The following is a 16,112-nucleotide window of genomic DNA, read 5'->3' on the forward strand; positions in this document are numbered from 1 at the left end:
TGTTTCCTGCTTGGCAGGGGGTTGGACTTGATGGCCCTTGTGTATTCCAACTCTATGATTCTATGAAATCCCCCTAGCTGAGTTTTCATATACTCCATGGTAGCAGTTTTCCAAAACCAATTTCACATAAAATTTACTTAGTCAAATTACCTCTTTCTTTCTTTTCATTTAAACATTAACATAGTATTTTACAACATCTTATAAAAGTTTTGCTCCTTTCCTTTGATCGCTATACTGCTTGGATCGTCCTACTGTATTTCTTTTTGCTATGATTGCCATACTTAAAGAATAGGAAAGCACAACATGATATTGCAGAGAATCACTTAAGCTGGGTGCTAGTACCCGACACTGCCTCAGTTCTTTAAGTTTGGCATATTATATACAGAAGCAGAACTTTTGTTACACTTTATTTTATTTATTACATTTTTAGACCAACTTTTCCTCCAGGTAGCTCAAGGCAGTGCATCTGATTCTCCCCATTTTATCCTCGCAACAAGCCTGTGAAGTAGGTTAGGCTGAGAAATGGTAACTGACCCAAAGTCACCCAGTGAGATTCATGGCTGAGCAGAGATTCTCCCAGGTCATAGACCACAGACTGCAAACCTAAGAACACTAGTGAGTAAGCCCTGCTGAACACAGGGAGGTTTTCTTCAGAGTATACATGCATAAAGGTAAAGGTACCCCTGACAGTTAAGTCCAGTCACGAAAGACTCTGGGGTTGCGGCACTCATCTTGCTTTACAGGCCGAGAGAGCTGGCGTTTGTCCGCAGTTTCCAGGTCATGTGGCCAGCATGACTAGGCCACTTCTGGCGCAACGGAACACTGAAACCAGAGCAGTGCACGGAAACGCCATTTACCTTTCCGCGGGAGTGGGACCTGTTTATCTACTTGCACTTTGATGTGCTTTTGAACTGCTAGGTTGGCAGGAGCTGGGACCAAACAACGGGAGCTCACCCGGTCGCGGGGCCTCGAACCTCTGACCTGATTGGCAAGTCCAAGCGGCACAGTGGTTTAAACCACAGCGCCACCTGTGTCCCTTATACATGCATAGCATTGCACTATTACTCATTTAGTTTTATCTGGTTTTATACTGTATTTTAACATTGTTCCTACTCAACCATGGAATCTCATGGTGAAGAGCGGGCAGGAAATCTCCTTATTATTATAATTTGTATAGTATTACAGTTATTCTGCCTGTATTATCTGACCCCTGAGCCAAGGAGATAAGTAACTATACACCCTTTTGAAGACATTTGAAGGCAGAGCTGTATAGGGAAGTTGGGTGTTTTTTTTATGTTCAATATTTTCTTACGTTTTTATGTATGTTGGAAGCTGCCCAGAGTGACTGGGGCAACCCAGACAGATAGGTGGGATATTCTTCTTTCTTCTTTCTTCTTCTTCTTCTTCTTCTTCTTCTTCTTCTTCTTCTTCTTCTTCTTCTGGACATCCCTATTTTCATTGGAGAAATGTTGGAAGATATGTATTTAAAGTTTCTTGATGGAGCAGGTCTGGGAAGCCGATAATATTTTGGGATGAGCGAAGCTTCAAAGGATTTTGAATCTGGATTTTACCACATCAGATCATCATGCATGGGCATAGACAGGGGGCAGATCCCCCCCCCAATCAAGTACTGTAAATAAATAAAAATACTTAACTGACTGACGAATTGCGTCACAATATGCATCTGTCCCAAAATCTGCGCCCCCCCCCCCAAATAAATCCTGGCTACACCCATGTCCCCGCCCTATGCACAGCGCACCTCACTGACTTCTTAAGATTTCAGAAGAGATTCACCTTGTTTTTTTAGCCGTGAAGAAGAGACACACACAAAAACGAACACACACATTGCAGTTGTTGGCTTCTGTACAACTTAAACTAATAAGGGGGGAAATGACAGTATCAACATGTGAAGCTTTCCCCCTTAATTCTATTCCTATGTTCAAAAAGGCTCCCTTTGCTTAATTTCTTGAAAGCTGCACAGCTGTTAAAGGGCACAAATAACTCAATTTAGAATGGAAACAGCATTTCAGCAGCTTGATAATGTTATAGATTTAGTGGGAGCCCCCCCTAAACCATAGAAATTTATAAATGCTAGGATTTTGGTTATTTGTGATATGAAGGGAGAATGCAAATTGTAAAGGAGTTCCTGGGCTAGCTTATGCAAAACAACCTGGCTGAGCTATGGCTGTCTAAAGAACAACTGAGGGACATTAACAATACAAGAGAAGCCCACCCTGTCTTCCATTCTCCAAAGAGACACAGACCCTGTGTGGTTGCCTGGGACCCTGTGGGCTCTTGCCACCGCTTGGCAGAGAAGGGCTGCTCCAGCTGCAAGTAGGCCCACTAGGGCCTGCCGCAGCCTCCGGAAGGCCCCACAGTGGTTGCAGGTAGACTCTACGAGATCCGCCCTGCCTGGGGGTAGGCCTGCCAGGTCCCATCACAGCCTCCTAAAGGCCCGCTGCAGCCTGCTGACTCAAACAGAACCCAAAACACGTAGGTCTCAGCTTTCTGCCCATAAAAACCCAACATTTTGGTAGATGCATTCACAAGGGCAGAAATAAGCCTGATTTCCTAGTGGTTGTTACTGCACACAGCCACTAGATGGAAGCCAAAGGCTAAGATTCTCTCTAATAGGTGTGCTTTGGGCTGATACTTTGTAGAGCAACTTTTAGCCATTGCCCAGACTTTTTCATAGCACACAGCTCCCTAGAATACAGGGGGGCATGGTGGGCTTCCCTGTGCTGATGAGCGCACTTAATATCAATAGGTCTCTACACCTCACCATTCCATGGACAAGCTTTCCCCATAATTGTATTTCGATGTCAGAAGAGGCTTAACCTGTTGAATTTCTGCCTATAAAATATGACAGAGCCAGGACAAGTGCATTACTGTATAGGGAAGGAGAAAGCAGTGGTTCATATTGCCTGGCTCTCACCCATCCCAGAGGCCCTACCTTCATCACCTTCTTAACTGGCTTTGGTATTATTCTTGTCCAGGAATCTTGGCACACCGGAAAGCTGTCCTTAAATGGCTTTCATACCTTCTCCGTAGGGGCGGTAAAAAGGCAGCTTTGGTCGAGCAAGAGGAGGACTGGGAATTCTCGTTTCTTTGACTTTATGAGCTGCTATAACTACCCTCCTTCTTTTAAGTCACATGCTATGGCAGTCAAAATTCAATTCCAATTCTGTTGTATACTGATAATAAACTCTCACATGTCCTCACTGAGGCAGAAGTCCCAGGTCAAAGCCCTGTGGGCGGAACTTGAGGTCTACGTGGCCAATCTCATTATGAAAAACCCACATGCACCTAGGATTCTAGGGGGTGACTTGAATGCTAGACTAGGCCTCAATGACAGCACTTTGTACTTGCAGCATAACTGCCCCTGCACTTTTTAGACCTGCATCATTTCATGACACAATAATTCAGTTTTACTAGTAAACCAGAGATTAAACTAACCCATGGGTAGGCAAACAAAGGCCCGGGGACCAGATCTGGCCCAATCACCTTCTAAATCCGGTCTGCAGATGGTCCAGGAATCAGCGTGTTTTTACATGAGTAGAATGGGTCCTTTTATTTAAAATGCACCTCCAGGTTATTTATGGGGCATAGGAATTTGTTCATTATTTTTTTTCAAAATATATTCCGGCCCCCCACAAGGTCTGAGGGACAGTGGACTGGCCACTTTCTGAAAAAGTTTGTTGACCCCTTACCCTTTTCAGCCCGGGGAGGAGTGCGGAGAGCGTTTGTCACAACACACAGTTTGGAAAACTCTGCTTTAGATTAATCTCCACATTTTAAATGGAGAGAGATCATCCTTCAGGATTCACCTATCTTTCAGGCTCCAGAATGAGTGCAATTGACTATATAATTACATCTAGAGATCTCCTTGCACATGCTAATGTTCTGGAATTTATCCCAATGTTCGATAGTGACCACTTTCCAATCTCACTGCGGTTAAATAACTTTTCCCAAGAACTCCATGCTGAGGCTCATCATCAAACTGATATAGCACCAGAAGGCAGAACCTTTCGTAGAACTAAATGAAATGCACAGAAAAACCAGTCAGTAACTGATTTATTGTCATCCTATTGCTGTCAATTTCTTCAATTTGCCGTGTAAGCTGAAATGCCGGATGTACTCCTAGAGAACTACAACAAACTTACCCAGGAGCTACTTCAGATTCTATCTAATAATGGCAGTACTGAATCAAGACTAAATGAAATCTACTCCAAACCATGGTTTGATAAAGACTGTGTAACAGCAAACCAAAAAACAAAAACAAAAAAACCCCAACCTTTACTGCTACCTACCCGTCTTATCTAACTAGCACATCAGTAGCAGCTGCTTCTGAGCTTCTACCAAAAAAGAGGCAGTATAAAAAAGCCACTGGAATATAAAAAGAAAGAAACCAGGAAAAAAAAATTGGTATGTCTTAACCCAGCTTTTGGCACTTAGTCTTGGGGATACAAGACAGCAGTCCAAAGCGGGTGGAATTTCTCATCACTTCAGCCAACTGGGAAATGCATTTCCATGAATTATATTCAGCTACTAACTCTGAGAAAGAAGATCCTAGCCACCTTATAGACCATCTTCCAACATGGCCACCCATATCTGTGTCCAAAATCAAAATAGACTTGTAGCCCAACTAAAACCTGGGAAGGCCCCAGGGGAGGACTGAATCCCACCAGAAGCTATTAAAAACAATATGGATTTCTGGGCTCCTATGCTGGCCTCTCTCTTTACTTGCATTGATTGACATAGACGAGCCCCCTCAGATTGGGGGCTGGCTGTCATAGTTCCCATTTTTAATAAAGGGTCAAAGAACAGCTAATTATAGACCAATCAGTCTACTTAATACCATCAGCAAGCTCTATGCAAGACATTTACACAGGAAATTCTTGGATTGGTTGGAGCAAGAGAACATTCTAGCAGATGAACAAGCTGGTTTTAGGGAAAGGTGATCCACTATTGAGCGATGCTTCGTCTTACATCATTTTACTGGGAAATATTCCTGTTGTAAAACAACTTCCCTATATGCCTCTTTCATGAACTTAAGAGCCACTTTTGACTCCACTACCTCTCTTTTCCTTATCTTCTTTTCTCCCTCATCACCCTTTCTCCTCATCATGTCCCCGAGGTGGATTCTCAGCCACATGTCCCCTGTAGCTTCGGTATTTAGCAAGAGCCACCAATAAGGCCTCAAAGGCCGCATGCAACATGTGGGCCACGTGTTGGGCCACCCTGTCTTAAGGATGTTAGCCAGCTCTCTCTGCCCATCTTGTTTTGATCTGTGTACACGTATGAGTTGAATGCATTGTCTTCCTCAAACATCGCTTTGTAGCAGGAACCCCCCCCCCATCATTCAGTTTGTACAGACTTCACACACACTCACACTCACACACTACATACGCTACACTTCTGTTATAAATTCATAGAAAATCAACCATACATCAGATTTGCACTGTTCCACTTTTATTTTACTCCATGAAGGAAGGACTACAAAATGGGGAAGGTTTGATACAGGCCACCATAATTCCTTGAGCATAGCAGCACATCCACAGGAGCCCTGCCCAGTTGCTATGCCAACCCTGATGGTCTCAGACAGAAGACCATCAACCCTGCATACACGAGTGGATTCAACACGGAATATAACAAAAGAACAGTGATTGGATTTCCCCTCAGGGGGCAGGAAACAGCGACTACCTTTTGTCTTCAGAAAATGACTCATGAGGGGGGGAAAGAGGGGAACCAGCCAGGTGACAGGACACTCAGGTTACCACCACAACTCCTCCCTCAACCCCTCCTTTCTGAAATGTATGCATGACGTTTCTGGGGGTGGGCTTGACCTAGAGGAGGGGAATTTCAAAAGTTTTTATAAGGTCTTGCACACCATTTTTCTGTGTCTTTCCTCTCTCCTGCGAGTGAGGGGAACACCCTGCTGCAACAGTACAATAAAGGCCAAGCCTACAGGCTGCTGATTTGCTCCAATTTACTCTGGTTGGTGTCTTTACTTTTTGTCCAAGGGAGCCCTCGGATTTTTCCGGTAACAGCTTTAGGCAGGAAGGGGACCAGCAGCACTGAATTGTTGCTATTATTTTTATATAGTAGTCTTAGACGTGTGTTGCCTAATACTGTTCTGTACAGAGATTGAAGAGCTTGCTTTGAAAGAAGTTTGAAACTTTGATCCCAGTTTTTGTAAAGTCCAAGCCTATGTGACTGAAGGCAGGATCTGGGGGCAGGAGTGGAGCGGGGAGGCCTGCCACTGAATTTAACTAGCAATATAAGGGCTGGTTAAGGATCACAGAGGGCAGTACTCACCAGGGAAACCAGGCATGTCCATAGGACGATATGTTTCCCTATTAGCAGGGCACCAGTGGTGCACATAGAGACCTATAAGCTCAGCTAACTAGCCAGGCTAGAGGCTTTCTGCCTATTGTTTCTTTGTAGTGCCTTATCTTGTGAAACCACATTCCAAAGGTGTCTGCATAAGAAAGGGGTGATCTCCTGTCTCCACACTCTAAGAGCGGCCTTTGTTCTTATTGTACCCTCCATGGTCGGCCTTGCTCTATCTCTCAGATACACATTCTTGGTGTTAAGTTGTGGGTGAACATATCAGACAACACAGTGATTCTTCAGACAGCTCTTGTTTATTCACAGGCCAGAACAGAACTGAACTGAAGGGTTCAGCCAGCCTGCTTATATAGAGCTCAACTACAAAGCAACAGTAACAACTTTCTGTAACTATCCAATCACTGAACATCGCTTTCAATTCCTTATTTGCATATGCAGAGTGAAAACTATCTACAGTATCCCCCTGCTGGCCCAGCGTGAGAACTTCAGTACATAACACTTGGAGGCCCTGATCCTTCAGACATATCCATATATAGAATGAAATGCAAAGAGATCACGTGCAACAAGGCGCTGCTTAGAGAGAGTTCTTTGTTCGTTTGCTCAATGTATATTCATTAAGGAAGGACCATAAATGGTATGCTAATAGGGCGATGTAGCCTAGGATAGGACACATTGCCTCAGTTTATGCATATGCATTGCCTTAGGAGAGAACAGAAATGTATATTAAGGCGTGTGTGTTGGGATATTTCCGTTCCACCTTAAAAAGGAGCAGGATGTTTGTGTCACAGCCTGCGTATTTCCTGTTCACAGGATGTTTCTGTTGTGTCTTTTGCTTTCGATTTTCTCTCACTGCCAGACATCTCTAGCAGGCAGTCATGGTTTTTCTCTGTTCTGATCAACACTGAATAAACCTCTAAATAATGCTCTCCTGTGTGCATCTTCCGTTGTGCATATCTGCTGCTAGAGTGTGCAAGAGCTCTGGACCTTTGGCAAGCTATTTCTGGAGCTCCTGTCGCTAATTGCTGATACTGCGTGTCTACGAGAGATTGATGGATGTCCGGAGACGACGTGGAGTCAAGATGGACTTTATCTCCCTGGCAATATCCCAACAGTGTGCCCCTTTTTATGGGTCGGGCGCAGACTTTGAAGTTTATTCCTCTGTGCCTATTTTGCTGGCTTGCAAAATAAAGCCCTTTGTTTTCCTCATTTGCTGCGTGAGTTTTTCTTTCAGCCCCAAACGTTTATTTTTGCAACACCAGCCCACCAATGAGGCAAGGTGAGGCAGCTGCCTCAGGTGGCACCTGAGAGAAGCAGCACTGAAGGGGAAGAGAAAGCTGTTGCCCTACTGCTGCTTTACATGACGGGGTCACCATCGCTGCTACGCAAAGGGGAGGTGGCAGCAGGTTCTCTTCCTCTTCCAGTTGCTGCCCCTCTCTGCGTGGCTTTGGTGAATAGGCTTACTGGTCTACTCACCAAGCGCCCGGAAGACAGCAAGATACTGCCCTGCTGCCGCCGTCCCTTTACACAGCAGTTATGACCACCCTGCCGTGTAGAGCTGCAACGGGACAGCAGCTTCCTCTTCTGCCTTGCCTCCTCCTCCTCCTTCCTTGCCTGCCCATTCCCTCACTCACTTGCCTTCCCTACCCTTCCCAATACCTTTCCCCTTGGATTTTTGCCCCAGTCACCTCCCCTGCTTGACTTCCCAGCAAGAAGTGCCTTCACCCCTGCTCTTAGAACTGGAGACTGAATTGGACCCAGGACTGAAAATAAAGCAAGACTCAGAAAGCATAGGAGCAACAAAAGACTCTTAAGCCCTCTAACCTGGGAGCAGTGAGGGAGGTCTGTGAGAGAACTTTGTCAGATGCATCCAGCTCCTTTCTGGTGAAGCAGAAACAAGTATGCTTTATCAAAATTATAACAATTTAATATGGACTGGCTGTACACAATAAAACACATGTCTTAATTTGTTAGGTGGTTGGCATCCATCTGCCTCAGGAGACAATGGAATAGTTAATATGTATGATCTGATTACAGTTTCCTTTCAACAGGCTGCTTTGAATATTATTTCCCCATTATTTTATTGTAATGATATTATTAAGACACAAAGCATATTAAAACAACATCAATAGCTACACCAAGTATTTGAGATACTTCGCCTCAACTAATCAACACAAATCTGTCTAGGAAGCCAGCTTCATGAGATAATCATGTCATTTCCAGTAGCTTATAAAAGAAATTGATTTTTTCGAATTACATTTTCAGAAACAAGAGAAATTCTTTAGTGGCCATAGGATACCCACTATGTCCGACACATGTTGAAAGGAAAGGCTTTAAAAGATGAGATTAAAGGTGGAGTTGCAGAGAATAGTGATGGGTAGGATCAGCAAATTCTGCAAGGCCTAAAGCTCTTACTTACTTACTTAAAAGGTAAAGGTACCCCTGCCCGTACGGGCCAGTCTTGACAGACTCTAGGGTTGTGCACCCATCTCACTCAAAGAGGCCAGGGGCCAGCGCTGTCCGAAGACACTTCTGGGTCACGTGGCCAGCGTGACATCGCTGCTCTGGCGAGCCAGAGCCGCACACGGAAACGCCGTTTACCTTCCCACTAGTAAGCGGTCCCTATTTATCTACTTGCACCCGAGAGTGCTTTCGAACTGCTAGGTTGGCAGACGCTGGGACTGAACAACGGGAGCGCACCCCGCCGCGGGGATTCGAACCGCTGACTTTTCGATCGGCAAGCCCTAGGTGCTGAAGCTTTAACCCACAGCGCCACCCGCGTCCCTTACTTACTTACTTACTTACTCCCTACTTACTGGAAGCCCTTCTTCACTGCTGTTTTCTGAAGGCCTCTTCTGAAATTAACATCAAAAATTACAAAACTCTCACTAATGTTGCTCTGTGAGATTACACAAGTACGGTTAGCCTGCAATTTATGTGCGTGCCAAAACAAACAAGGGGGCAGGAGTCTGTGGGAAGTGACTTTAGCAAATCCCAGCTGCCATTGAACCCAATGCGTTTTGACTCTACATGAATGTGTGATGTGTACCCTTGTTTGCTTGGTGTGACCTTCTGACTGACTTGCAAGCTGTCTGGCAAGCAGGTCTAAAAATGTGGGCCTGGCAAAATGGCCACCACAACGAAAAGCTTCATTTGCTCCTAAATAGCAATAAACAGCCTGCGAAATCTCGCAGAAATTGGAGGCAACCCTCTGCTCCTGAGAGAGGTCAGTTTGCAGAGAAGTTTCAAGAATGGTACATCCTTATCTTTTGTCTCACTGCTGTGGGACATTGATACTGAAATGCACAAACAAAAGTAATTTAATCAATAATAACATTTGTCCATTCCACCCCACCCCTCACCACTAGCTTTTTAATCAACAAACATAGGGCTGATATCCACTTCCCATCTGTTTCTCACATGACTCAGGTTTTATGTGTGGAGAAATTAAGTAGCCAAGGCTGGCACTGCCTGGTCTGGATCTTTTCAGACTTAACAGGTCCAGTGACCAGCCTTACCCAACTTGGTACCCTCTAGCTGCTTTGGACTGTAATAGCTGGCTGGGGATGGTGAGAGTTGTAGTCCAAAACAGCTGGAGAGCATCAGGTTGGGAAACTGACTAATTTACATCACGAGAATATACCATTGAGTTTAAATGGAGCAGAGGGGAGGAGAGGAACCTGTGCAAAGACTTCTTAAACCAACTTTTCGAAGGTTTGGATTGAGGAGTCCAGGGATGGATCTAACAGTTGCAGTTGTCTCAATCTCTGTGTTTTCTCTTCTTAAATGCAGTTCTCCACATTGCTTACAGTGATTTACAATTTTTTTAAAATCCTCATGAAACTTCAGCATTTTAATGCAAACTTCTCCTAAAAAAACTTCTCCTAATAAACACATTTTTAGGTGCAGTTTTGACTAATGTACACATTTTTGCAAGCAATTTTTCTCATGAATTTTTGTATGTCATTTCACCAATGTATTCATTTTTATGCACTCTTTCTCCTGATAGATGCCTTTTTTGGGGTAAACATTGGTTGGATAAGTGTTAACGTCAAAGGATGGCTGTGTTTCAGTTATCACATTGTTTCAGAAAATGTGTATTTGATAGATTTGTCTTTAATAGCAAGTTATCTTAAACCATGTCTCCATCTGATACCTGAATGCTGACAGGTGTCGTTTATGAAGAAGATGCTCTGACAATCTATTCCAGTCATCTTGTACTTTTTCATCTTGTACTTTTTCTAGAACTTGGTTCCGCAGCAAGTTTTCAAGGCTTCTTTGGCACAGGTCTTCTTCCAGGTCATTTGCTTCCTATCCACCCCGAGATTGAACTCCATCAAGTTACATAGCTTTGAATTCTCTCAGGAAGCAAATCAGGCCCTTCTGTCTTTCCATCCCCTTTCCCAAGAACGGCTGTCTTGTGTTTCCTTTTTTTATAGGCATACACCTTTATGCCATCACTTCCAGCCAGGCACGGACATGTGTGAAGACATGCTGCCGACAGTTCACCTTCCAATTGTACATACAGCAGCTACTTAGTAGACTTGGCTAGGAACACTTATTTAACAACCTCCTTAAAACCTTCCTTGGAGGTTTTTAAGCAGAGGTTGGATGGCCATTGGTCATTTATGCTTTAGCTGAGATTCCTGTATTGCAGGGAATTTGACTAGATGACCCTCATGGTCCCAATTCTATGATTCTGTGGTTTGACTATTTTGGTAGTCCCCTTTTTCTGCAGGCTCAAATCCTACAGCTATAAAACCACAGATTTGGAGGAGATCCCAAAAAAACCATTTAGTCTAACCCCAACTTCTCACAATACCAATTAGTACTGCCACAAAAAGCAATATACATCTGATGCAGTGGACTCTAGCTAACCAAGATGTGCTGTAATAATTCTGTTAGCCCTAAATGTAAGGCAAGATTTCTTTTTCGTTGTGGGTACATACTTATATTGTACATGGTTTTTATTTCCTCTGCAACTCAGTGGCTTTGAGAGGGATTTCTAACAGCTTCTCAATAGCCCCACCTGTTGCTAAGACATGAAAGAATAAAGAACAGGTGAAAAAGCAATGATTTTCCATTTGCTGCTTATTTGGGAGGAGTTTGTTTGAGTATCTATCAATCTTCGCCTCGGGCGCAGACGCTTTATTTCCCTGCGCAAGGAAAAGCTAAGCTGCTCCTGAGATTTTGCAGAGCGTGGAGAAAGCATCAGTCAGAAACCAGACCAAGAAAAGGATGAAGTGCTGACACCACCTGAGCGTTCTGCCATGCTTGCATTTCCTCCGGATGCTCTGTAGAGAGGCAAATCGAGAGCTGCCTGCAACATGGTCTCAGCCAACATCAGCAGTCCTGCCGGGCACCAAGAACAGAATACAGAGGTATGCAGCAAGTCCCTGTGCCCACTGCTGCCCATGCACACTCTCATCCCAGTGACAGCCATATGTTTGGCGCTGCTGGTTCTTGGTGTAACAGGCAATGTCCTGACCATGGTTGTGACAGGTTGCTCCCGGGATCTGCGCAACACCACAAGCCTCTACTTAGCCAGCTTGGCTGTCTCTGACCTGCTGCTGCTGCTACTTGGACTGCCCTTGGACCTGTACCGCCTGTGGCACGCGCAGTCATGGGCGCTAGGTACACTGCTGTGCCACGTGTGGCACTGGTCTGGTGAGGCTTGCGCCTACTGCTCCATCCTGCATCTGACTGCCCTGACAGCTGAGCGCTACATCGCCATTTGTTTCCCATTGCGGGCCAAAGTCCTGGTGACCCAACGGCGTGTCAAAACTCTGCTGGTGGGACTCTGGGCCATAGCGCTGCTCACCGCTGCGCCTTTTTTATTCCTCGTGGGAGTCCGACGGGTTGGCAACGTCTCCAGCGACATCGATGCCAGGTATGAGTGTGCCCCCACAGACTATGCCCAACAGACAGGGCTGCTGGGTACCATGCTCTGGGTCACCACCAGCTACTTTGTGCTGCCCTTCCTTTGCCTCTACATCCTCTACAGTTTGATTGTCAGGGAGCTTCTGCGGGTCAACAAGACACATCTTGGCGGGGCGTCATACCGAAACCACCAGCAAACAGTGCGCATGTTGGGTGAGTATTGGGGGGGGGCATTATGCAGTCTGGAGGGTGTGGGGAGAACAATGCCTTCATGCCTCCAAGTCTCCATGGAATTTCCCCTATCCTCATAGAATGCAGTAGAGCTATCCTGATTCTTTATGGACCCCAAAAATAAATGGACAAGGATGTCTCCACCCAAAAGAGTGCCTAGAGCATCTCAGGGCACCTTGCCACGGTCACCAGCCAATCCTGCACGTATTGGATGAGTGTGTGAATGTGTGTTTAGCAAGAAGCTGTTGCATGGCTCAGAGTGCCGCGCTGAAGTTCCTAGAAAATAAAAACTCACCCACAGCCCTGAAGAAAAGCCTTTTGTTGTAAACACCAAAGAGATTCCCACAGGACCCCCATGCATTGAATTAATGTCCCATGGAACACACAAAGCTTTTGCCAGACATCTTCTCTATCTCAAGTGGAAGTGAGTTCCAGGGACATTTATCTTAATAATCAGAGAAAACTGGCGTGGTTTGATTGGGTTTGTTGTTGTTTTTTGTAGTAACTGATTATAAGCATAAAAGTTGAATACAGAGAGCAGGCAAGTATATGATACCTGTCTCTCAAGCTGCACCAGTTCCTCTGAAGCATGTAGTTGACCCCACTCCCTGGCAGGGCTGTAGCTAGGGGGTGGTGAGGTGGGCCCCCGTTGAGGTGCAGGCGATGGGTGTGTGTGCAAAATCAGCTTTAAAATATGTCCATAAATATAAATACTGATTGTTGCCTCATAAGAAATGGTTTTAAATAGAGGGTGAATTGAATGGGTGGAGGTGGTGGTGGAGGAGAGGCAGAAAGAAGAGCTAATTTGTCTGTGGCTGTGGGGCGCAAGCTGGACGGTTCTGCCATGGGTGCAAGATCAGCTAGAAGAAGAAGAAGAAGAGTTTGGATTTGATATCCCGCCTTTCACTCCCTTTAAGGAGTCTCAAAGCGGCTAACATTCTCCTTTCCCTTCCTCCCCCACAACAAACACTCTGTGAGGTGAGTGGGGCTGAGAGACTTCAAAGAAGCGTGACTGGCCCAAGGTCACCCAGCAGCTGCATGTGGAGGAGCGGAGACGCGAATCCGGTTCCCCAGATTACGTGACTACCGCTCTTAACCACTACACCACACTGGCTCTCCAGCTAGCTACTGCTCTGGTCCCTGGCTCCCCATCATCATCACTTTTAATTTGTATACAGTCTTTCTATCTTCCAATACTCAAGGCGGTTTACAAGCTGAAGAAACAAATAATGTACACCTTATACCAATCTAATGCAATACAAAAAATGTAATAATAAAACATAGCTCCCCAGCTTCTTACCAACAGCAAACAACCTCTAAAACTAAAGTGTTGCCTGTCTGCTTCATTGCACGGAATTGCCTCTCTTTGAAGCCTCAGCTGGGAAAAGTGGAGTAGGTCCAGAAGCAGGCAACCACTAGCCATCTGACACCGTCTGATTTTGTTTGCAGAATCACCTTCAAGTCCTTTAACTATTGACTAATTTGCAACCTATTTAAAAAGTAATCTCTTTTCATGATACCAGCCAAATCTTTCAGGAAGAATTATGGAAATATAAATTCAATAAATAAAAAAATCCCATAAATAATAGTGGGTAGACTAAAGCACCCATCTCCGAAGATACCTGTCCACCTATTTACAGCTTATGGACTGTACCCAATCCCGCAAGGATTCCCACAATTAAACTTCCCCTCCCTCCACTCCCCCAGTCACCTCCCAGGTCTCTTCTGGGGGTTCTCCCTATCATTCTTAGGGAGAAAAGAGGAAGGGGAACTTTCACTGTGCAGACAGAAGTGCTTATGTCAAGGGGACAACTTAATTGCCTCCAACTCTCTCTCTCTGTAATTTGTAATTTGCTTACATACTGCTGATGCCAATTACAGTGGTACCTCGGGTTACAGACGCTTCAGGTTACATACGCTTCAGGTTACAGACTCCGCTAATCCAGAAATAGTACCTCGGGTTACAGATGCTTCAGGTTACATACGCTTCAGGTTACACACTCCGCTAATCCAGAAATAGTACCTCGGGTTAAGAACTTTGCCTCAGGATGAGAACAGAAATCGTGCTCCAGCGGCACAGCAGCAGCGGGAGGCCCCATTAGCTAAAGTGGTGCTTCAGGTTAAGAACAGTTTCAGGTTAAGAACGGACCTCCGGAACAAATTAAGTACTTAACCCGAGGTAGCACTGTATATTGCAGGCACCAGTAGCAAGTAACTTCCCAGACAAATTAGCCCTGATCTGATTCTGAAAATTGTGCTTTCCTAGTGGCGTAGCGTGGGTTGTCAGCACCCGGGGCAAGGCAAGTAATTTGCGCCCCCTAACCCGGGGCAAGGCAAGCAATTTGCGCCCTTCCCCGCTGCACTGTCCCTCCCCCAGATAGTCCCTCGCTCTCTCTCTGCACCGCACCGCACCGCACCGCACGCCTGGCACCCTCCCCTCCACAGTGGGCGGCGACCCGGCGGCTCGGATCGGATTCGCACAGCCAGCACTGCAGTGAGAGAGAGCGAGTGAGCCAGGTAGGGGCAGAGAGCTGCGAGTGCGAGCGCCCCCCCAGATGTTGTGCCCGGTGCGGCCGGCCCCCCCTGCACCCCCCACGCTACGCCACTGTGCTTTCCTGCCTTGCTGGACGATTCTAGCCCTGTTCAGCAACTGTATTCTGTGTGCCAAAGAGCAATCCAAATATTTGAAAACAAGTGTACTTCTCACCTACTTTGAGCAAGCCCATTAGGGCAAGAGTCAGCTGTGGCAGGGCAGAGAGTAATTCTTTCCTCCTTTCCCCCCTCCTCTTGCAGTTGTGGTGGTCCTGGCTTTTGTCGTATGCTGGCTGCCGTTCCACGTCGGGAGGATAATATACACCCACTCAAAGGATACCAGGATGATGCTTTTCTCTCAGTATTTCAATATTTTTGCATTGCCGCTCTTCTACTTGAGTGCAAGTATCAACCCAATCCTCTACAACCTCATCTCGAAGAAATACAGGGCAGCACTTTATAAGCTACTAGTGTCTCCCAAGTCGGCAGAAAGGGCTTCTACTATTACTAGAGAAACTGTGAGCTACCCAGAGACGAGTGGGTAGTTTAAAACATGGGTAGGCAAACTAAGGCCCAGGGGCTGGAGCCGGCCAATCACCTTCTAAATCCGGCCCGAGGACGGTCCGGGAATCAGCGTGTTTTACATGAGTAGAATGTGTGCTTTTATTTAAAATGCATTTCTGGGTTATTTGTGGGGCATAGGAATTCGTTCACCCCCCCCCAATATGGTCCGGCCCCCCACAAGGTCTGCAGGACAGTGGATGGCTCCCTGCTGAAAAAGTTTGCTGACTTTCATTTGCATTGCTTTCATTGATACACTTTAAAGCAGATTTGTGAAAATAAGGGTAGCTCATGGTTAGCTTTCCACAGGGCCGGCCCACCCACGAGGCAAGGTGAGGTGACTGCCTCAGGTGGCAGGATCCAGAGGGGCAGGAAATCCAGCCTCCAAGGAATGTGTTGCCTGCAGCTGCTGCCATCTCCTCAGCATCGCCCCCTCCCATGCCATCTCTTCTCAGCAAACAGGAGGTGCTGCTGATTTCCTCCCACCCCAGCGAGGAAATGGCGAGGGCTGCTCTCTGGGGTCTCCCGGGGTCTGCACCCCCCCCCCAGCATGATTCAGA

The 16,112-nt window shown here is 45.9% G+C and overlaps 1 protein-coding gene across 1 annotated transcript; it reads left to right on the top strand.

Annotated features, from left to right (window-relative positions):
- Positions 1 to 11,526: 11,526 nt before the first annotated feature.
- Positions 11,527 to 15,536, top strand: MLNR (motilin receptor; the record flags this gene model as incomplete). Its single annotated transcript, XM_083432319.1, has 2 exons — positions 11,527 to 12,441; positions 15,253 to 15,536. Exons 1-2 carry the CDS (start codon positions 11,676 to 11,678, stop codon positions 15,534 to 15,536), a joined length of 1,050 nt encoding a protein of 349 aa, XP_083288445.1. The 5' UTR covers positions 11,527 to 11,675.
- Positions 15,537 to 16,112: the final 576 nt, after the last annotated feature.

Source organism: Podarcis tiliguerta, assembly GCF_965153285.1.
Source record: "Podarcis tiliguerta genome assembly, chromosome: 3".
Lineage (NCBI taxonomy): Eukaryota > Metazoa > Chordata > Lepidosauria > Squamata > Lacertidae > Podarcis > Podarcis tiliguerta.